This window comes from Neolamprologus brichardi, chromosome 6 (genome assembly GCF_056152115.1).
Source record: "Neolamprologus brichardi isolate AB-2024 chromosome 6, ASM5615211v1, whole genome shotgun sequence".
In the NCBI taxonomy this organism is placed as follows: Eukaryota; Metazoa; Chordata; class Actinopteri; order Cichliformes; family Cichlidae; genus Neolamprologus; species Neolamprologus brichardi.
This window is the reverse complement of record NC_142109.1, coordinates 5,941,342-5,964,866: the sequence shown is the minus strand read 5'-3', so window position 1 is coordinate 5,964,866 and position 23,525 is coordinate 5,941,342. Positions and strand designations below refer to the sequence as shown.

At 39.9% G+C, this 23,525-nt stretch overlaps 2 protein-coding genes across 5 annotated transcripts; one reads left to right on the top strand and one right to left on the bottom strand.

The window, feature by feature from the left end:
* The first annotated feature begins 270 nt into the window (after positions 1 to 270).
* On the top strand, positions 271 to 3,705 carry LOC102777976 (protein CutA homolog). 4 transcript variants are annotated; one of them, XM_006803782.3, is made up of 7 exons: positions 271 to 334; positions 726 to 846; positions 947 to 1,095; positions 1,640 to 1,699; positions 1,870 to 1,915; positions 3,215 to 3,264; positions 3,430 to 3,705. In XM_006803782.3, exons 2-7 carry the CDS (start codon positions 784 to 786, stop codon positions 3,527 to 3,529), a joined length of 468 nt encoding a protein of 155 aa, XP_006803845.2. In that variant the 5' UTR covers positions 271 to 334; positions 726 to 783; the 3' UTR covers positions 3,530 to 3,705. The 4 variants fall into 4 exon arrangements, with proteins under 4 accessions (XP_006803845.2, XP_006803846.2, XP_035769275.1 ...); XM_006803783.3 differs by having other exon boundaries at positions 272 to 334; positions 781 to 846; XM_035913382.2 differs by having other exon boundaries at positions 302 to 334; positions 781 to 846; positions 951 to 1,095.
* Positions 3,706 to 5,690: 1,985 nt separating this feature from the next.
* On the bottom strand, positions 5,691 to 21,640 carry sstr3b (somatostatin receptor 3b). The gene is made up of 3 exons (XM_006803781.3): positions 21,575 to 21,640; positions 11,041 to 11,879; positions 5,691 to 6,664 (listed from the first exon to the last, which is right to left on the bottom strand). Exons 2-3 carry the CDS (start codon positions 11,812 to 11,814, stop codon positions 5,993 to 5,995), a joined length of 1,446 nt encoding a protein of 481 aa, XP_006803844.2. The 5' UTR covers positions 11,815 to 11,879; positions 21,575 to 21,640; the 3' UTR covers positions 5,691 to 5,992.
* Positions 21,641 to 23,525: the final 1,885 nt, after the last annotated feature.

Here is a 23,525-nt window from a genome sequence, read left to right as displayed (position 1 = left end):
GGTGGCTTAGCACGTGGCCTACCTATCAGAAGGTTTCTTCCAGTGCATTCACTGGGGCAAATGCTTGTGTGTGAGTGTTAGATAAAACCAATGTGTGTGTAAATGATGAAATTAAACTTATAAGATAGTAGAAATTATAGAAAAGTAACTAATTATTTATTTTCCCAAAATTCAGAAAAAAATAAATGCAGAAATGTAAATTTGAATTCCAATTCCGTCTAGTCCGCTGTCACGCAACATACATGTCAGGGGCTTTTATTTTGAAAGGTAGGGACAGGAAGAGTTACAGGAGGTTTCCTGTAGGGGTTGGGCAGTGACAGACTGCGGTTAGAAGGTAAGTTGCAAGGAATTTACATTATAGCAACACTTTGCAATCCAGCTGTACAACTTATCAGAGAGTTTTAGTGAGTCTGCCGTGCCGTGTTGCTCTTTCACACACTCACGAGCTTCTGCCGACGCCGAGCAGCTAACTGCTAACTGTGGTTACTAGCAGTGCAATGCTAAACACAACTCACCTGCAAGTTCAAGCCCCACAAGCGTGCAGTGTTTTGGAGAACCGGCTGCAGCATTTCTACAGCCCGTTCTCTTAAACTATGGTCTGCTTTGTTGAGTGGACCGTGTTGAATGCAAAAGTGTGGAAGTTAACAGAGACTTTCATGGTGTTTGGGTGTTTGCATGGTGTGACAAGCTGCTTCAAGTACTAACCCTTATGCAACTCTGTTTAGACACATTACAACAAAGGGGGAAAAAGCCTAAGCTTTGTGTGTCTCACCTGCTCAGGCAATGCGCATTGGTTTGTCCACAGCAGAGACACTACAGGGTGGATCCTTTAAAGCTTTACTTTTGGTGAGTGTGCGATTTCTTCTAACACTTGGCTCATCAAGTTAGGTAAAATGAAAAAAAAAAAACATGCTTTGCTCTAACGTTTATTCATTCCTCTCGTCAGACAGTGCTCCTGAGCGTGTTTATGTTCCAGCTGCTGAGGACTGTCGGACTGAGGGCCTTCTCCATGGCATCTGAGACGTACACATCAGGCACGCACTCTGCTGCCTTTGTCACCTGTCCTAATGACACAGTTGCTAGAGATTTAGCCAGGTGATTCAAATGGCACAATAACAGTTCTGTTTATAATATATGCACACTAGACACTTTGTTAGGTACACCTTACAAGTACTCGGTTGGACCTGTTTTTTGGCAATAATTCAATTCAATTCATTCATGCAAATTTCCTGGTCCACCACTTTCCAAAGGTGTTCTACTGGATCGATAGCTTGTGAATGTGGAGGCCACTTGTGTACATTGAACTCACCGTCACCTGTTCAGTAAAACCAGCTTGAGATGATTTGAGGTTTGTGATGTAGTTTGTTGCCATCAGGTGTCATGAAGGGTCTGAAATGGTCAGCTACAATATTCAGGCAGGCTGTGATGTTTAAACCATTTCTTTTTGAAGCTAAGTGCTCCAGAGTATATCCCCCACACTATTAGACCACCACGACTAGTCTGAACCATTGATACAAGGCAGGATCCTTGCACAAATGTGCACGTTCAAGTAAAAAGTCTCTGTCTTCATTAGCTGGATACAAGGACCATGAGATGTTTTTCATCTGTGCTCATTTCATTCTTTTATTCTTTCTCACAGGGGTATTGTGGAAAAGAAGCTAGCAGCTTGTGTCAACATCGTCCCAGCGATCAAATCTATGTATGTTTCACATTAGCTATTCTTTAGTATCATGTTGCACTGAGCTTTCTTTGCCAGTGTTGTTTTTTGTAAATTGTAGACTATATTTATACTGTTCTAACTAGCAGAGGTCTTCCTGCCTTTGAAGCTAGTACTTAATAACCAAAAATAATTGTGTGCTGTTCCTTCAGATATGAATGGCAGGGGAAGATTGAGGAGGACAATGAGGTGCTTCTGGTGAGTGCTGTCTGGGTACTGTTATATATTGCCTAGATGCAGCTAAAATCCATTTGTATGTCTTGGGGGCAAAATGTAATACAAGACTGTTATTATTTCAGATCCTATTATGAATATAGTTTCATTTATTAGTGAAATAATTTAAAAGAAAAAAATCCTCATTTACAGAAGTATTTAGACCCTTTGATGTGATGCTCCAAGTTGTTGTCCGATTTCTAAAGTCTTGAGTGCTCCCCACAGCAAGCAGCTTCAGTAATTGTGAGATGGAAGACGTTAAAAACCACAGAGACTTTTCCAAGAGTGAAATCAGTCACAAAATAATGTTGGTACTTGGTTACAGGGGCAATCAAGACTCAGTCCCTCCAACAGAGTTTCAGAAGACCTCAGGAGAGAATTGTGAAACCTTTTAAAAGGTGGCTCAACTGAGCTCCAACAGTTAGTTTTTTTTTTTTGGTAGAGTAGTTCAATGGAAAACAATATAAGTAAATGCTATTATCTAAACTTCAACCAAATTATTTGTAAGAGCAAAACCAAAAAAGACAAACTGTAATATTTTTTGCATTTAAGTCCAAATTCTGTTACCGGTGAACACAAAGCACTGATTATTGGCTACGGTACCATCGATGTAGCATGGTGGTGGTAGCATCATGCTCCGGGAATACTTCACAGCAAACAGGGATGGGAGATGTATCACAATCAGGGGGAGAATGAAAGCTACTAAATAAACAGAGGTTTATTGCTGCAGAATGGGACGTGAAGGAGGGGCAATGGTTCAAAAAAGTAATCCGAGACACTTCTAGAGTAACTTGAGGACAGAAAATTGAACCTGGAAATAAGATTATTCTATAGAAGAGCTATAGTTTTTAAGCTTAGGTTGTGACTAAATGACTGTCAATATGAGCTGTTAGTAGATAGACTCTGTCCTACTTTCTGTAGTCACTGTTAGAGGGAACAGCGCTGATAACCATTCTCTGCTGTGGGCAACATTTCAGTATTTAATATAAATATTTTTTAAAGCAAGTAAGTCCTGAATGCACCTGTGAAGACAGCAGTGAATGGCAGTACTGCTTTTTTGGGGGGTGTTTATTAATGCAACATGTTTTAAAATGTGCAGAGGCAGGTTTCAGGATAGATCCCATTATTTGTCTACTTACTCTGACATATTAGGTCATGGTCTCTTAGAACACGGCAAACTATATTTTAAACTGTTCAGCATGAGCTTTCTCCTTCATGAATTTGATTAAATGGAAAGGTAGTATGTCTGAAGTCCTGTTTGACACAGTGTCTTTCCAAATCTAGATGATCAAAACAAGAAGTTCCAAGGTACCCGCTCTTGCTGAATATGTCCGGTAAGTTTGTTTTAATATTCAACACATAAAAATCCTTCCTCCAAACAGATCGCACTAGAACATCGCGTTCATCATTTGCTCCATTATGTCATGATTCATGCAGTCACAGTTTTAAGTACTGGCTTTTCTCTGTTTATTTGACTCATAATGGATTGTCCTCCACAGCTCTAACCATCCCTATGAGGTGGCTGAGGTCATCAGCCTGCCTATTGACCAGGGTAACCCGCCTTACCTTAAGTGGATTGGAGACATTGTTCCTGAGTAAAGGTGGACAGTTAGATTAGTGGAAGAATTTTGGGATGATTGATGGATGTAAAAAAATTATGTAATACAAAAGTTAATTCTTTTCAAACACACCCCCATTATAAAAAACCTGTCCAGATTTGTAATTATTGTTACAAACTGCATTAAATGTTGGGATTAAAAACATGTTCTGAAATATTTGCAATGCTTCTTTCTCCTGGCAATGAGCTGAGGCTTGTAAATAACTGTCTTCCCTCTAGTATGTGGACCTCTAGAGGGCAGCAATGTTTTGTCCTTTTTCAAAGTTAAACTGGTGCAGAATTTAACTTTATCTCGGTGAACCTGGAAATGTTTAACGTGAACAGACATCTGTTACATCTGTTGTCTTTAATTAATTTTGCATTGTGAAATAAAGCCAACGGTTTTTCATTGGTTTTAAGCATTTTTTTGGTGAGCACGTTATGACGGCGTGACACTTACATACATGCTACATACATATGTTAGGCACATACTATATACATGTCCATATGTTGTGAAGTAGGTTACATGACTTTTTTTTTTTTTTCATACAATACCTTTTCTTTCTTTTTTTTTTTAAACATTCTAGTTGGTTAAAGTAAACATTTATTTAGCCTACTGTCACTACTTGGCTTTAATACTTCACCATAGCATTAAAAACATCACTGATAATACAAAGTTTTGATAGTGGAAAAAAGACTTAAACAGACGTAAAACACCAAGATCACAATAAATAACAAAACGTCCTAACTTTTCAATGTGACTCAGTTTCTTTACACTGACTAACACTGTGTAATGCTGAAAACTATGCTGCTCATTATGCTAAAGTTAAAGGAACACTTTAATCAAAGTACAACATAAGGTTTTAAACTTGTGGGATATTGATCTGGTTAGTTAAGCAACAGAGGGGGTTGTTCATCAGTTTCAGCTGCTTTGGTGTTAATAAAATTAACAACAGGTGCACTAGAGGGGTAACAATGAGGCAGGCACAAAAACAGGAATCTTGTCTTTGCAGACTGTTTTTCACTGGCTTTGCACCTGGAAAGTGTCAGTGTCACTTCTGGTAGCATGAGGTGATACCTGGACCTAACAGAGATGCACAGGCAGTCCAGCTCCTTCATGATGGCACAGTGCAGGGGTGTCAAACTCAAATACACAGTGGGCCAAAATTCAAAACTGGAACAAAGTCGCAGGCTAACATTAATATTTATTGAAAAAAAAAATCTACTCCAGATATAAGAATGAATCTTTTCTTATGGACTCAAACAAGTTTTGCTGAAAAACTGAATATGGAACAAGCAAAGTTTAATACTAAACAATATATATATTAGCTGTATAATACCAGTAGGCCAGCTCTAATAGTAATTTGGTATGGCCCGCGGGCCACCGATGGCACAGTGGGTGTGGGGAGACATAATCATGGAGGGATGCACAGACCTCTACAGACTAGGCAACAGCACCCTGACTGCCATTGGGTATCAGGATGAAATCCTTGGACCCACTGTCAGCTCCTACGCTGCTGCAGTAGGTCCTGGGTTCCTCTTGCAGTGAGAGTATGCAGGCAGTTTCCTGACAGAATTAATACTCTTGACTGATCCTATGCTTGGCAGAGCCTTTGATTTCAGTCCTCTGTAGGCTGATAATTTCCATCAATTGATATGGTATTCTTTATCTCTAACACGTTACCCAGTCCTTATCAGCTGAGATCTGATGTGCTTTCAAAGTGTTCCTTTATTTTTGAGCACTCTAAATATATAGCTTTACAAAATTAACAAAAATTGCACTTTGACTTATTAAACTCATTAAACATTCAAAGTTGAATAAAAATCACAATTAATGTAGAGATTTTTAAAAACAGTAACTATTTAGGTCACTTGCAAGTATATTTATTATTGCACTTGTTCTTAAGCTGTGACCTAAAGCATGGTTTTAGTTAACCTTAAAAAAGAAGAAAAGTAATTGGTTGATCTCCACACATGTGCACTAATTCAGGTGAAAATGATGTTGCACACAAGCCTGACTGAGACGTGTGTTTTCTGAAAACAGTGCTAATTATCTTTGTGGGCTGCTCTCAAAAGCCAACACAATAAAAGTAAACACAGCTGACATTTTTTCATTCCACAGTGGGTCATTAGTCATGTGGTTTCCCACTGGGGCATGATTCATTTAGTGCATTAGCCATTTCAGCACAAGAAGTTTCAGAAGTAACAGTCTGGTTCAAAATAACAGCGATACTTACAAACAGTGGTCATTCAGGCATCTTTGTGTGTTTGTTGTGTCCTTCAGGTTTCATTGTGCCTGCCGCTATAGTTTCTCATGGTTAGATTGAGTTGTTACCCTTTCAATTTGTGGCAAAACACTTGCATTAATGATGCCAGACTGTTACCATAAACTGGTATTAAAACCAACTTCAAAGACGCTGTAATACAGCAGGTACCCAAATCCACTGAAAATGGGCAAATTTCTGTTACAGGTAGCTGATATCAAGCACAGAGTTTTGGTCCAGGAATTCTTCAGGTGACCTACTTCTCTTACTGGCCAAAGAGGACACTCCCTCAGCAGGATCAAAGCTTGCACCCTGGTCACATGTACCCCTCTGTGCGACCTGTGTCCTTGAGTCCTCTTTTACTCCGTTCTGGTTCCCATTCTGTGATGTCTTACAGATTTCTCTCATCTGTATAGCACCTTCTATTCCACCTATTTCCTCCTCTTCTTCATTTCTACTACTTTCTTTCCCATGAACGTGAGTGATTCCTTCACTTATTTGCTGTCGGAGAACAATGCCGCCCCACTCCTCCGTGGGCCTCTGGGCCTCGATGCCGGTTCTGTCGTTGCTGTTCACCCTGCGCGACGTGCGGCACAGCGCCTTCCTGAAGCCCCTCTTGAAGTTGTCAGACAGAAATCCGTAGAGTATGGGGTTGGCGCAGCTGTTGGCATATGAAAGGACAACAACAAAGAAGTAGAGGCCCCTGAAGTCTCCAGGCAGGACCACAAGGAGGTTGAGAATGTTGAGAACATAGAACGGCAGCCAGCAGAAGATGAACACCGCCACAACAACAACTACCATCTGGGTGATTTTACGCTCTGACTTCTTGCGTCTGGAGGATGTGGCCTGTGCCCGTTTTCCAACACTTCTTACCTTTAAAGGAGAGGAAAGCAAATGCCCTCAATTTAAAAACAGGTTAATGAGAAAGTCTGTCCAAAATGTATGCAGGCTCATATTAAACTGATAACAAAAATTTTTGCAGATACAGATGTTTTTTTTACAGAAAGAAAGAGACTAGTGTACCCGATTAATCCTGTTTTCTGACCTGTCCGAGGTCTACCATGCCATTTGACTAATGACAGCTGGGATAGGCTTCAGCCTCCTTAATGACCCAGTAGTTAAAAAGATGGATGGACAGATGGTGGAATGAATGGATGAATAGATGGATGGATTTCCTGAAATAGAAAAGTCACTGAAATAACGTAAACGGTACACAACTATGACAAACAGACAACACTATCTGAGATCCTGCTGGTGGTTAGAGAGGATAAATGGTAAATGGCCTGTATTTATATAGCGCTTTACTAGTCCCTAAGGACCCCAAAGCGCTTTACACATTCAGTCATCCACACATTCACCCACTGGTGATGGCAAGCTACATTGTAGCCACAGCCACCCTGGGGCGCACTGACAGAGGCGAGGCTGCCGGACACTGGCGCCACCGGGCCCTCTGACCACCACCAGTAGGCAATGGGTGAAGTTTCTTGCCTAAGGACACAACGACCGAGACTGTCCAAGCCGGGGCTCGAACCGGCAACCTTCCGATTACAAAGCGAACTCCCAACTCTTGAGCCGCGATCGCCCCATATGCATGAGTCTGTTTGTTGTTTAAACATATTTATAGAGTTAAGAGTTCAGATTGCTGGAAGAACAACATTCACGCTGTCTGATTGCTGTTTTTCTCCCAAAATGTAGAAACACCTGCTAACCATGGCACACTCTGCTTTTCCATTAGGTCTGTGCAAATACTACTTAAGTACACTCATCCTCCTGTGCCATTAGTGATATTAACAGAGTGTAGTCCATTTACGTTGGACTTCAGCATCTACACATTTGTTGGCAGATTTTCTGAGTAATGTAAGTTTAGGAGGACGTCACTGTGGAGAGGATTGGAGGGGTTTTTTTTAAACAAAAATAACCGAGACAGAGTTTTAGTGTGGAAGGAGCCATTATGTTCCCAAAGTTCATTTATGTTTCCCACAGATGCAGCAACATGATTCACAATGAGTCAACATGAGCAATGTTAATCATCATGACTGCAAAAAGATTAGCAACTGTGAAAGTGGAAGATGAAAAGTTATAACCTTGTTTACATATAAACAAGTTACAGTAACAGTGTATACACACACTCATGCAGATACCGATCAGGCAGAACATTATGACCACAGGCCACAGGTCCCCCTTTTGATACCAAAACAGCCCTGACCCACTAAAGCATGGACTCCACTGGACCCCTGAAGGTGTGCTGTGTCTGCAACAAGATTCTAGCAACAGATCCTTTAAGTTCTTGAAGTTGCAAGGTGGTGCCTTGGAGCTTCTCAACCTTAAACGTGTTGTTGTACTCCTCAAACCAGTCCTGAAACATGTTTGCTTTGCTGAAAGAGGGCACAGCTTTAGAGGCCATGTATTTCTGTTGCTCCATGGTTCAGTTTTGATGCTCATGTGCCCATTTTTGGTGCTTTCATGAATGGACAGAGGTCAGCACGGGCACCCTGACTGGTCTGCAGCTATGCAGCCCCATGCGCTGCACATGACCCTGCTGCTGGTTCACCACTGCTCCTTCCTTGGACCACTTTTGATAGATACTACTGCAAGCCGGGAACCCCCCACAAGAGCTGCAGTTTTGGAGATGAACCAGCCATCACAATATTAATATTATTAATATTGCAGACTCACTCAAATCCCTGTGCTCGCCCATTTTTCTGCTTCTACCTCATAAACTTTGACTACAAAATGTTCAGTTGCTCCCTAATACATCCCACCCACTAACAGGTGCCACGATAAAGAAATAATCAGTGTTATTCACTTCACCTATCAGTGATCATAATATTATGCCTCATTGGTGTATACTGTTAAAATTAGATACTCATGTTAAACATGGCCCAAATTTTGAAACCTTGTGGCCAATGCATGTGCAAGTAATTGCTGTGCACAGTGAGGTTTAGGACAGTGTTTATAATAATAATAATGGATTGGATTTATATAGCGCTTTTCAAGGCACCCAAAGCGCTTTACAATGCCACTATTCAGTCACTCTCGCATTCACACACTGGTGCAGGTTTACTGCTTGTTTATCTGTGTAATATGTAAGAGTGGGGACATCGTTAATATGGTCATCTCATGCTCACAGCTCTGGCTGTGAGTACAGCCACCGCCTGCTCTTTCAACCTGTTTATAATGAACAGAAGAAAGCTGGCTTAAAGTGAGGGTGGCTGTTATAACCCTAGCAGCCTCCCACAGGTTCAGCTGCCACCCATTTCTCCTGAGGAGCCAGTGTATAGCTGGATACAAGCTTGTGAAGAGCTCCTCGGTGTATGCCAGTGTCAGTACTGTGGTGACCTTAGGTGTGTGTTTCCCAGCCTGCAGAGGCTTGTGTAGTGATGTGCTTTGACGTTTGACGATGAGTTTAGCGCTGTGTTTGAGCTAGTAGTGAGCAGCCAGTGCCCTATGTGAGAGTTAAGTTTTTCTTTGATTAACCGTTTCTTGTCTTTTCAGCAGATTCTAGCCTGTTGACATCCTTTGTTGGAGTAATATAACAGTATAGTTGACTCGTTATCTGTCCCCTGAGCTTAGCATTGTTAATCCCCTCATCCCCTAGCCCAGGGGTCTGCAACCTTTTACACCCAACAAGCCATTTGGACCCGGTTTCCATGCAAAAGAAAACACTGGGAGCCGCAAATACTTTTTGACATCTAAACTGAAGATAACACTGTATATATTGGGGTTTTTTTACCTTTATGCTTTGTGTGAACAACTAATGTATGCTGCTTATTAGGGATGCACCGGTATCGGGGCCGATACTGTAAAATGTGTGTGTACTCATACTTGTAAAAGTTGACCGATACCATGAACCGATACTTTCGTTTCATTTCATTAGTCAGAGGGTGGCTTGTCATTTCTGTTGTAGTTTTTTAGATTGGTCACTAGGGGGACATCCCGCGCTAAACAGGCACAGGGTTAGGCGAGTGAGACTGGCAGCTCCAGATAAAAAAGAGAAACTGGAGGCTGCTGTAGCTAGGCTAAACAAAATGTCAGCAGTGTGGACTGGAACAGCCAACTTTAACTCAGGTTTTGGAAAAGCGATGAAAAATGTCAAGAGAAAATCCACTGGCAGTTAAAATAACAGAGGCTCTGACTCATTTTATCGCTCTGGATGACCGGCCAATGCCAGTCGTGGAAAGCATAGGATTGAACCGTCTTCTCAGCGTACTCGAGCCGCGATATGAAATTGGACACTCTGCAATAATTTAAAAGTTTATTTTATTCTCAAACCTAATTTGTATTTATTTTATTCCAAACAGAAGTGTTTATTTATTATTCTGAAAGCTCGAGACAGTGCCCAATAGTTCAGTGATATTTTGTTAAATTACAATGTGGAGACTCCGCAATAATTTAACAGAAGTGCTTATTTTTCACTTGAAATTTTTTTTGTGGTCATTTTTATTACGATTTTATTTTTTATCGGCAGAGAATAAAATAAAACCTGTCTTCCAATTCATTGCATTTGTGGTAGAAGTATCGGTTTTTGTACTCAGTATCGGCAAGTACTCAGATCCAAGTATCGGTATCGTATCGGTTTGAAAAAATTGGTATCGTTGCATCCCTACTGCTTATGAAATCCATGAAGTGCTACAGAGAAAATTTGATTTTATTTATGTAATCAACACATTTTGAACTCTTAAAGAAATATAACAAAAGGAAAGACACCCAGCCAGTGCCCTATGTGAGAGTGAAGCTTTTCTTTGATTAACCGTTTCTTGTCTTTTCAGCAGATTCTAGTCTGTTGACATCCTTTGTTGTTGTAATATAACAGTATAGTTGACTAGTTATCTGTCCCCTGAGCTTAGCATTGTTAATCCCCTCATCCCCTAGCCCTTTCCTGAGGGTGTAAGAGTGGCTTTAAAGGAAATGGCTTTTTTTAGACAGTGGATGAACAGTTTATTGTCAATCATAAAATGTCAATCATGTACATCAACATTAGTTGACTGAAGCCACAATACTCTTAAAACAGTTTGCAGCTGAAATCGGTTTACTTGTGGATTCTAGTTTGATTTAAGTTGGCCATGACACTAATGCTGCGGTGTTTTAATCAACAATAAAAGGCTCCTACTTCACTATTGCTCATCTGAGTCAGACTATGTAATATTTTTAGAAAAGAGTATATAGGCTACGCTTTTTCAAAAATGTCGCCAACATCCTCATTTATCTTAAAAACTCAAATTATTTCAGTGTTACTCTAAAAGTCATACCTTGATGACGATCAGCAGGTAGCACAAGCAGATGACCAGCAGGGGGCAGAAGAATCCAACAGTGCACGTGTAGACAATAAACGATGTCTTCCACACTTCTGCTGGTTCAGGCCACACAATGCTGCAGTTCCCATCATCCTTCAGCACGTCCGCGAACACCACTACTGGCAGCACCACCACAAAGGACCCCGCCCAAACGGTGCCACTGATAGCCTTAGCCACATGGGGGCGGCGCCACCAAGAAGAGCGGATGGGATGCACCACAGCCAGGTATCGGTCCACTGACATCACAGTTAGACAAAAGATGCTGGTAAACTGGTTGATGGCATCCACTGTCATAACCACTCGGCACATCAGAGAGCCGAAAGGCCACGAGAGCAAAGCGTTCTGTACCGCCAAGAAGGGTAGGCCCAGCATGAAAAGCTCATCTGCAATGGCTAGATTGAGGATGTAGATGTTTGTGACTGACTCGTGTTTTGTGTAGTTGACAACAACATGGATGACCAGAGTGTTTCCCACCAAGCCAACGACACAAACGATGCCATAAATGAGTGGGATGAAGATTCCAGCCAAGCCAGGGAGGGATCCTGGTTTACTTTTGGTGCAATTTTGACAGGAGCTGTTAAGGAGATCTTGGTCATCTTGGTTGAAGCTGTGAAGCGGTTCGGAGGGAGTAGAAAGGAGCAGGAAATGAGAGTAGGAGGGGGCAGAGGTGTTGCTCCAGGTAGCTGTAGGGACTTCCTGAGGCAGCAAAGCAAACTGGATGAGCTCCATCGAGGCGTTAACGACTATCAGGCAACAGTTGTTGGTAAGCTCACATCCGTAGAAGATCAGCAGCCCTACAGAAAGCAAAGTTAATTAATTTAGCACACTTCATGTGGACATGAAATATAAAGCAATTAATGCATTAAAGTTGTATTCTAACATTTTGGAGATGTCCAGTTAATCAACTCTTCCAACAAATCAGCCGTGTTGGTTGTTTGTCCACTGAAATGTGTCTGTAAAGCTATAAAGTTTCTTCTGGGACCTTTTCTGAGTTCTGTTTTCAGTTTCTGTTCGAGCAGATCTGTTGTTGGAGAAAATGCTTCATCCTTTGTAGCATCCTTTACATCAGGGGTCCCCAATCCCAGTCCACGAGGGCCAGTGTCCCTGCAGGTTTTAGATGTGTCCTTGATCCATCACAGCTGATTTAAATGGATAAATTACCTTCTTAACATGTCTTGAAGTTCTCAGAGGCCTGGTAATGAACTAATCATGTGATTCAGGTGTGTTGACCCAGGGGGAGATCTAAAACCTGCAGGGACACTGGCTCTCGTGGACTGGGATTGGGGACCCCTGCTTTACATGGTAGAATAGACACAGCACACAGTTTGCATGCAATTATACACACAGCAGCAAACTTGTTGCTTAACTTTAAAATATAAATATAGTACATAATAATAGTTTTTGTCAAAGTATAGAATTTATGTAAAACCCTTAGGAGTAAGAAAGGTGCTAGGTGTTATTTATCTTAGATTAGCACCTGGATTATCGTTAATCCAGGTCCATGAAACTTCAACTAAACTGCATTATAATTGCATTTTAGAGTTTTAGAGGAAACATCTAGGCTGACTGTGTAAAGGTAACAGATTTCCCATCACATCTTAGATTGTTCTTTGCTAGTATGGACTTTAAATTATTATTGGATAGACAGCAACTTGGGAAGTCTTGTTACCTTGAGGTTGCCTGGAGACAGCCAGCACTCAAGTGCTGTATTGTTCTTGGTTTCAAGTGGGCAGGAGACTTTCGCTGCATGTTTAGTGTTTATGTCTTCTCTGTAAAAACTCACAAGTGACATTTTTTTGCATCTAGACAACAATACTATATAACTAGCTAATGTGAGCTTTAGGGGTATTTATATGTTTTAACAGGCTTCTGTCAAAAATAGACATGCAAGCACTATTAAATTTTTCATCTTACTATTGGCAAGAGAATGAGTGAGCCAGTTTAAAAAAATATAAAACTGTGTCTCTAAGAGATATGTAGTAAAGAAAATTAAAACATAGGAAAAAAATGGCATACACAGCAGTAAGAGAGAATGAACAGGCAACGACATGTATTGACAAAGACACACTTTTCTATGCACACATAACGTTGACTGCTGCTGATGTTGGACAACACCTAAAAGTTTCAAAAGTTTGGCCACATCTGCCCAGTGGCTTGATGAATACTAAGCTATTAATAAACATAACAACCTTCCTTCCGTCACAACAAAACAAGCGAGCACCAGAACACAGACATAAGGTATTTAGTTTTATTAGTACGAGACTTGTTTATGAAGCCATCCCAGCTTCTTAATCACCACTGTTCCACACACAGGCACACCCTCATCCCTCACAGCGATGGTTAATAATTGGTGCTCTGGTAGGAACAAAATGCACTGACCTATGGGGGGAAAAATAGCAGAGGCATATCTTCTGTGACCTCAACTGAGTAAAGTACATTAATGCAGATGTGAAGATGAGCGGAAGAGCGGGAAAGTTAAGGTGAATTATATACACTACTAAAGAATCCCCCAGAGACAGTTACTTTAGATTAAAATAAGTACAATTATTGGCAGCACACAGGAAATGTACACACTTTGAAGCATGACCGAATTCTATTTCAGTGTTTGGAGGGTTTTTTTGCTTTGCTTTAATTACATTTCATTCATTACAACCTAAAGGGCAGCAATACCACCAGTGGAGATTAAGACGACAGTGTTCACTGGTCAAACACGTGATCAAATCATGGTGAATGTCAATCCTTATGTACAGTTTTTAGACCAAACCTAAGAGCCATCCATAGGTCATGACCTCAATTACTAAATGTAAATGCCAGAGGATGGTATATGCTGTGGATCTCAACTGCTTAATACTGCTACTGCTTTTATGAAGCAACTGGGTAAAGACAAGAAGTCGATAAATATAGAAATATTAACTTGCTAGGAGTACCTAATATCGAATTACACTTATACTTGGGGTTATTTAGGCTTTTAAAACCTCATGTTTAAATCAGAAATTATTCAAATGAAAGAAGGCTAAGATTGATTTTTTTATAATGTGTGCACATTGTGTAAGGAGTCTTTAGTAAAGAGATCCTATTGTGACATCATCATATAAGGGAGTAGTGATATATTGAGCTGTACTGGAAAAATCCCCTGGAGGGAGTCTAGACGGTGGTGATAGCAGCGCAGGGGTGAAGGATGATGCTGGAGATCTGGATGGATGTGATGTGGAGCATGACAAATGGTGAGATTAATGGATGGACCTGAGGACAGAGGTCCTGATTAAAAGTGGAGATGAATGGGGTGGAGGAGTTTTCCATCAATCTGACAAGGAAATGACCACAGAGAGCAGCAGAGGCTTAGACATTTTTTAAATGACCACAGTGCAAAAAATTGGATAAGAGACAGAAACTATGATAAACACAGAGAGGAACATCATCAGTCAGTCGACTTTATAAACTAGGTGCTGTGTGAGAGGGAACATGAATGGGTGGTATAAACGTGAGACAGTCTTCTTGACTAACCTTTGACAGGCTTTGTATCACAAACAGTGCCGTGATTGTGAATATTGAGTTGTACAACGTTCAGGTGTCACACTGTACAAAGACACGGAGCTAAAATGGTTTAACAGATTAAATCGAGGCACCAATTAATTCTCTGGCCTCAGTCATTGATTTTTTTTCCCCAGTCAGCGAACTTGAGTGACGTGTAAAGAATTTCAATAAGTCCTTTTCAATAAAGCGTATCAGGAGTACACACAACAGAAAAGAATGTTGTAATGCAGTAAAAGTGGTTTAGCAAAATATTAAAAAATCAGCTAAGGCACAAGAGCCAGTGTTCACTCTTAAATCCTGTCTCCATAAATAAAAAATATAAAAAAAATTATCATTCTGGTTTTTATGGTTCCAAAATTTATTTTAAAAAAAAACAGTTTTGGATAGATAATGAACAAATAGTAGGAACTTTTCTGTGGTTACACATTGTGACTATTTGGAGTGCATTCTCTTTGTAATCCAACCTTGTGGCTAGTATGTGCATCATTTATTAAGCTTAAAAAATCCACAGTTACCTTTAAGTTCTGTCCTTGTCTCTCTATGCTCCCTTTTCCTCCTTCTCTTTCCTCTCATTCAGCAGCCAGTCACAGCACAAGGCTGCCCCTTCCTGAGCCTGGTTCTGCCACATGTTGCCTCTTATTAAAATCGAGTTCTTCCTCCCCTCTGTTGCCATGTGGTTGCTCACAGTGAATTGCTGGGTTTTTCTCTATGATATTGTAGGATCTTTATCTTGTGATAGAAAGCGCCTTGAGGCAACTGTGGCTGTGAATTGGCACTATAATAATAAAATGGAATTGAACATATAAAAACTATAATAATGCAATTTACATTCATGGTTAGTGAAGACAAATGATTTTCTAACATATCACAGGCTTCACATCACCATCATAACGAGAATATCTGTTAATTAATATATAACAGGGGAAATAACAAGTTTAATGGTTCCATAACACAAACTGGAATGGTTGCAGGTATCTTTTGTTTTTTTTACTCACACCATACATTAGATAGTCACTGAATGTCCCACTGAGATGTGAACAGTCAGCAAGGCTAACCTAATCACACACACACTCCCCTACACTCTCCTCATTTTGCCTTTGCTATTGCCTCCCACCCTAATCTCTGATAAACACAATAAGAGCAGACTGACAATTTTTCTTCCTGAAGTGCATCACTTCTCTTGTCTGCCATTGCACGAGCAGCTCTCTGAAAACCCTCCCAGGAGGTGTTGCTATGGTAACATAAGGTCAAGACAAGGCTTAAAGGTCCCTGCATGGAGCAAATTGACGAGATAAGTGAGAGTCTGAATGACTGCTGATTGAAGAGTCCTTGCATTTACATTCAAATACAAAGAGTATTGTGTGTGAGAGGCCAGGTGTGTGACAAATGCATTTGTGCATGTGTGTACACAAAACCTGCCCTCTGTGCATCTGCAGAGTGAAGATAATATAGTCTTAGAGATCTCAGGGTAAATTTATGTTAACTGGTTGTTATTTAAAGTCTGATGCTAGCTGAAGTGATGATTACAATTCTAAATGTTCACTTGTTTGCTATACATATCTATATTTATGTGCCATTTGTGGCATAGAATGAATATGTATAGTTTTCAAAGCAAATCTTAAAATAACAGGTTCAACACAAAATATGATTGAGCTACTGGTTTGGCAAATTTTGCATAGTCTGCTCTCTCCTAATACAGACATACGGAGAAACAGAAGCTAGAAAGTTTGTTAAAAAAAGGAAGGTACTTACTTTTTTATTATTTCACATCTCAAGGATTACTCCATCATTCTGGCAAACAAGGTTATACAGTCATATGGCTTACTAATTCAGTGTTCTGGTTCACTTTCCCCACTTTTTACCTCATTTTGTGGCTGCAGCAGGGAAAAGCAAATGCCAAGCATACAAATTTGAATATCAAACACATTTGGAAAAGACTCAAGATTGGATTGAGGGAGTGAAACGGTAATCTTCTGTGGTTTCGTAACCTTATCATTCTGTGCAAGCAGGAAAAAACTTAAATGACGTTGAAGCTGTGCTGAAAAAAATAAATGTAGAAAAAAATCTCATGTGTAACTGAAATATGTATTTTGCCTGATCATTAAACTTTAATGGTAACTTACTGGTTGTCATTTACAGTAATTTAACTATTAATAATAAGTGAATGCCATATGCCACATATGAGACTGAATAAAAAAATATAATATATATTAATTTTACAAAGTGACACAATGAAAAAGAATAAAAAAATAAATTTAAAACCTTAATTTGCAGTTCTTTTATTTTTTTAAAATTAATGAATTAAATGTAAATATATTTAAAAAACTGAAAAAAGTCTAGAAAAAAAAAATGTTTAAGTGAGATAGCACAGGGTTTACAAATGAACTGGTGAAATTGTACCTATTTGCTGAGGCAGTACAATGAAAGGGCCTGGGTGGGGTGACTGTAGCTCCAGAGGTAGAGCAGGTCACCTACTGATCGGAAGGTTGGTGGTTCGATCCCTGGCTCATGTATCATTGGGCAAGATAACCCCAACTAACCCCAGGTTGCTCTCGATGCATCCATCGGAGTGTGAATGTCGATAGAAAGCACTCAGTTTAGAGAGAGTGCTTGTGAGATTGGGTGATTGTGGCATGTTGTATAGAGCACTTTGAGTACTCTGGGAGAGTAGAAACGTGCTATATAAGAATCAGTCCTTTTGTACAGCATAATTTGAGGCAACAGCAGCAGTTCATAACCTACCGAAATTATGCAACGCTTTCAAACTGTCGGTGGTCTAAGCAGCAGTCCTTTCTATCCACTTTTTCACTACACACTTTAACGACATTACAGTTCAATGTGTTTTTTCTTAATCTCATCAGTCCTATGTTTTCCTGTGCTGGCTTGAACACCTTTAGGCTTTCACGTCAGAGACTTTCTCACTGCTCTAATTCAACTCTGACTAAACTCAATGCGGCAAACTCAGTTTGTGATTACCAACAAATGCATGTCACTTTGTTCCTCATGAATCAGTAGAAAATAAAATCCACTTTCACTGAAGCCTCAGTGTATTTCAGCATAGGCTTTACAGTTAGCCTTTGAATTAGCTGAAGCCAAGATGTCATCTTGAGATTTTCAGAGCCTTTTCCAGAGGAAAGACTATTATACTGAGTTATGCACCACCTCAGCAGTTATTGTCCCCCGATGGAATTCACTGAAGGTGTGTGTACTCATAACTGGATGCCATGGCTGGCACTGCAGGACAACACACTTCTCTACTCCCATATCGATCATTCCAGCTGTTCATCCACAACATCACTGAATCCCAAATTCAGTTATTTCCATAATGATGCTTGCTCATAACTGCAAAGCGACACTAGCAGTATTGTACTTAGAGATTAGCTGGTGAAGCGACAATTGCTTGGCACATAATAACCCTGGATACTATTGTTATGGTTTCTGCTAATGAAAATAGCTTGCACCTGCTGTGAGCTTCAGCTGTTGTGTCTTTCAAAGGAACAAGCTGAAAACTTTCAAAAATCCACATTCATGCTAACAGCGGTTTGGTGCACGATGCTTTAATAAACACTTTCAACATCAGTTTCCATGTTTTTTTTTTATGTTTTTGTTTTTTCCCCATCATGTTGTACAACCATCAATTTGGCTTTAACCTCTGGTGTGATTAACCACTCATAAGACAAAAGAGAGCATAAGAGACGGAAAAGAGATGTCCTTGAATACATTTCAATAGTTGAATTTTTGGAAAGCATTTATACTAACATTAATGGTGACTCTCTTTATAAGAGGCCTGGTGATGATTACATGGTTGATACTGGTGGTAAATACATGTTTCCTCCTCACTGAAAACTCTGTTGACGCCTGCGTAATACCTCGTAATTGTTCAATCCACAGCGTGGAACAAACAACCTCCTGATGCAATCTAGAGGCCACAAGGTACCCATTAACACAAACGCCTGTCTGGCAAATGTTTTGTTGGGGAAGTGAATGCCTGCTGATTGCCCAAAGGGCCGCTCATTATTGTTACATTCACTAAGTGCATTTTAGGGCATTTCTATTGTTTCTTTTAATGTCAGTCTGGCCTTATTCCTAGCATATAAAAAATAGAACAGAAAAAAGCAAAGACTGTTGGTCGTGTGGCCACCAGGCTGCAGAGGGTATCTCATAAAGGTACATGGGAAATGGGGAAGAGTAACCATCACTCACTGCACAAAATAGATTTCAAAGCCTTACTTATCATGCCATCATTAAGAAGGTGCCAAGGAATTGCAGCATAAACTGTATACATTTATGTGCATCTGTCCATTTATTTCATATGGTTTATAATGTTAGTTATAATTGTGGATACAACTGATCATCACACGACGGTGATGCTGCACAAAATCATCACTTGAATTCCTTGCTGCGACGTTTTGAGCTTGGACATGAACACACCTAAGTATATGTACACTTCGTGTAGACAAAACATTTAGAGACTGGAGCTTGAAACACACTCCTGCATCTGTGAATTTGCATTATATGCCAATAAAATACAACAATAATGCTAATGACACACACATTTAAAAAAAGCTTACCAAAGTCAGTACATTCTAGGTTGGCAGCAGTCTCCAGGGTTAGGGTAGCTAAAGCTGCTAGCAAATACTAGGTAACGCCTCAGCTAGTTAAAAATCACTGAACATGTTTGTGCTCTTTTGGACCATTTTAACGAGTTTATCCGGCAAATTATATGTCTTCTGTCACAAAAAGGTCTGTGACTTAAATTGTAATACTGTATGAATATGCTTCAGTCTATGTATGCAAGTTGCTAATCAAGATAAACCACATTAGCTGCTAACTAGCTGCTAGCACTACAGCTTCTCATCCAAATATGGCCATTGTTTACTTTCAAAGAAAAACAATGGTGACAGCCAAAATGCCAAACTTGAAGCTTCAAAGCAGTAGTCCACAAAAGAGTATGTGCTCTTGTTGTGATTTGGTCCAAATTTTATGTACAGTGTTTGAATTTAGGTAACATTTAAATAGTGATAATATTATCAGTGTGAAATATTGTACTTTTTGTTTACTAAATTTAGCCTATTCAATATCTACAGTTACTAAAAATAGCCCCATCTTTGCAAGATAGACCAGTAAACATTTGTAAGTTACTTTAGCCCAAAGTACACAGATCCTAAGCTTGTATTTTCACAAAAACACATATATGCTTTCAGCAAGGCAAAGATTTGCACTATAAATATTCATTTGTGATATTTCTTTGGGGAAAATTGTGGGTTTATGATGTGTGTACACTGTTTATGACATGTAATACACAGTAATGTTCTTTTTTTTTTTTTTTAGCAATTTCACTCGAAGCAGGAGAGCATAGATTGAGCAGAGATACACCATCAGCTAATTGGCTATCCATTAGTCCTACTCCCTCAGGGAATCTACTTCCTCTGTTGCAGTTTAATTAACAGATTTGGACTGGATCCAGTCACCTCCACACCGCTGCCCGCCTCCACACTTTTTATTACAAAGCTGACAAGTGCTCACAGATTGCACGGAATCTGATCAATGATCTTACAAGCATGTCATGTGGATCAAAGATCTGCAAATGCAAACATGGTCACAGAACGGTTTTGGTTGTATTTCAGTTTTTCCGAACGACACATATGGATGGACTTATCTATGGATAGATAAACACGCAGGGAGGTGTTCGTGTGCACACATGAGTCATTTGGCCCTAAGGCAGTGACTGAAGTTAAAAAACAAAGGAGACTCTGCAGCACCCACAGTGTCACACTGCTTGTGGAGGGTAGATTTTTGTGAAGGTATACAGGAATTTGTGGGGGGTGCATTAATGCTTACATGCGTAAGACTGTGCCACAGTTCTGCTAAAACCAATATCAGCAACACTTTTATCCTCTTCCTACACAGCGTGCAGGACACATGCAGTTTATGAAAAAAAAAACGTACCACAGGTGAACAGACGAGAATGAAAAGCTTTAAAAGCTAAAGAGTGGTGACCAATTAAATTAAAAGCTCTGTTTCCTCGGACAGTGAAAGAAAGAGAAAACAAAGGGTCACGTAGAGGTTAATTATTTTTTTACCTGTTTCACAGCAGTCCATTAATTCAAGCAGCAGGGCTTCAATAACAGTGCTCTAAACCTTATCAGTGATAGTGGAGCAGATTTCATATTCCTTCCTCTTCTTTCCTCTTTCTTTTATTTCCTCTCTACCCTGTTGTTATTTTCCCCTCATCTCTTCTTCTATCTCCTACACTGCATGTCACCCTTCTTCATCTCACTTGGTTTCTCCTCATCTCTTCTCTCGTGGCTCCTATTCCTCTTAATTCTGCATTTTTTGTTTTTAGTTTGAGTTCAATTTCTATTCCAGTCCCCTTTTTGTATGTGTGACCCTTTAGAGCAAATCAAGGCCTCCACGTCCACCTGTATCATTTTTAAAAGCCACATACACAAAAATCCTAATTTTTACAGTAATTCCAGGAGTTCTGTATCAGCAGCAGACAGATGAGCACCGTGACTGATAATGTTTTTGGCTTGCTGCACCTCCAGAGACACGGCGCGAAATATATCTCACATTAATAAAGAGTATTAGAGATTAAAATAAATCCCACCAATACACAGCAACAACTAGGACAAAAGAGAAAGACACGAGCAACACACAAAGCACAGACTGCTAAAGTGAACCTAAACACGACACCACCTTCACCTGATGTATTTACACGTAAGCACGAGTTTATGGCTGTGTGCTGTCCGCTATCACAGGTGAATTCTGCAAATAAAAATGTATGCAGCTGCTTTTGTTTGGACGAGCCATCAAGTTTATGTTACTAAGTAAGACAAACTTAACGACGCTTCATTTTCACAGGCTTGTGTTAGCAGCAGTGTGGATTAAAAAGGCTGTCCTGCACACTCTAAACAGAGACTAAAGACATGACGAAGGGAAAAAAAATACTTACAACTATCCGCTCACTGTTTTTCACCGGTCTGCACTTCAGCTGAGAACAGACTCACTCGGAGCCGTGTACAGCGGAGACTGTCTCAGAGCTCTGAGAGCTGAGGGGGTTTGTAAGAACAGCCTCCACCTACAATACCCACGCGCGCACACACGCGCTCGTGTTTCTTTTTTTTCTTTCCTTCTGTTTTTTGTTGGAATTTCGAGGACCCTGCAGACACGACGTATTAGCAACTCTCTTAACCAATACAAACCACAACCCTAGTTCTAGAAACAGTTTTAGATGTTTTAAATATACATTATATTATAATGGTTATGCTCGGCTTAATCACATCCTGTATTATCCTCTCTCGTAGCTGAGCAGCGAATGTTGTGGAAATCTGAAATAAATCAGATTTCTCTGTGACTTTTATTTGACTTTGCATTGGTTCAAATTACCAGCAGGTCCATGTGCTTTTTTACAAAGCACCTCCAATATTTACACATCACTGCCACGATCACAGAATACGGTCAGAACACTGTGTGCGAAAGATAACTGATGTATGAGCGTGTGGTATACCTGAAAGATTATTCTTTGCCATCATAACACAAAGCAATACTTTAATCCAACTGAAATAAATAAAATCTGTTTATTTAGTCAAATTATTAGGAAGATATGCTCATAATAAATTGAATACATACCAATCAAGTACATTTCATTTGGCCAGATTCCATTAAACGTTTTTCCTGGACTTAAAAAAACAAAGACACAGAAAGTTGACATGTAATTAAATTAAAATCAGCATTCTGAGCATAAATATTTTCTGAGTGCATGAAGACAGATTGACAAAATATGGAGCCTTTCACTGAGTCAGGTCAGCTTCACAGTCTTAAAATTTTCCATTACACTAATCAGTTGTTAATACCTTTGCAGGGAGTGCACAAATGAACAAACAGCTAAGCACCTGAATCTCTGGAGCCATTACTCATAGCAGCAGCTTTGGAAAACCATCACTTTATGCTTTTTAAACAAGTGCCATTAACATAGGTTCATTTTTTACTTTTTGTGCACTTAAATTTGAGTCCTCAAGACAAATTGGCGGTAAGACGTACTGTATAACAAAGTACAGGGATAGTGCTATCACAGAGTCACATATTTTGCACAAAGCAATTTTTAAAAGCTGTGTTTGTTTAGACATTTAATTCTGATTCAGAAATGCAAACAAAGTTTTCAAAAATAGAAATTCATACGAACATAGCTGGCACTTTGCTTTGCTCTCTCGTCTTTCTGCCTCTGTGAATAGCTGTAAGTAAAAATGGAGGGGCCATTGATTAACAGTCCACTTTCAGACCAGACTTTTTAATTGAACGAGGCAGTCACTTTTACGACCGTCAGCCAGTGCATTTCACCTTCCTCCTTAGCAATAACTAAGGCAAAAATGCAGTTCAACCCAAGGCATAGTGAGAATGGGCTTCATGAACATGGCTGAAGCAAATGTCATGTTCACAGAGTGAGATATATGCTGAGTGGTGCATAAGTAGTTTGGGTCTCCTTAGAGAGTACTCTGAAGGTGTGCCTGCATGTGTGTGTTCTTCTATTGTCTGTCATTCCAACACACAGTTCCAACATTGTTAGTTTTCAAGCACCTACACCTGTGCGGCAGACCCAAGCTCCTGCAGTGGGAACTCTAACCTTTAGTACATGTGTCCCCACTCAGCCCATTCATCCTGATCAGGAGCTGTTATGATCTAAATGGTGTTCTAGATCCAGTAAGCAAACAGGAAGAGCTGCAATGTGTGTGCTTTTTCATTAATGAATAAATAATACAAAGCTATAGTGCAGACTACAGCGCCATCCAGTTGGTGTTCACTCTCTCTGCAGTAGAGTATCACTTCCTGTTCACATAGTGGTGTTTTTGTGTAGCTTATCTGCACAGCAGTTTAATTATAACCTTATAGATAACTTCTTATTTCAT

What these genes read in the sequence shown, in the direction of transcription:
- sstr3b (XM_006803781.3), bottom strand. Translation starts at nt 11,814, where the DNA reads ATGGAGCTCATCCAGTTTGCTTTGCTGCCTCAGGAAGTCCCTACAGCT. An exon ending in ACCTGCTGATCGTCATCAAG is followed by an intron (nt 6,665 to 11,040) that starts GTATGACTTTTA and finishes TCTCCTTTAAAG; the next exon opens with GTAAGAAGTGTTGGAAAACG.
- LOC102777976 (XM_006803782.3), top strand. Translation starts at nt 784, where the DNA reads ATGCGCATTGGTTTGTCCACAGCAGAGACACTACAGGGTGGATCCTTT. An exon ending in CCTTTAAAGCTTTACTTTTG is followed by an intron (nt 847 to 946) that starts GTGAGTGTGCGA and finishes TCCTCTCGTCAG; the next exon opens with ACAGTGCTCCTGAGCGTGTT. An exon ending in GCTCTTGCTGAATATGTCCG is followed by an intron (nt 3,265 to 3,429) that starts GTAAGTTTGTTT and finishes TGTCCTCCACAG; the next exon opens with CTCTAACCATCCCTATGAGG.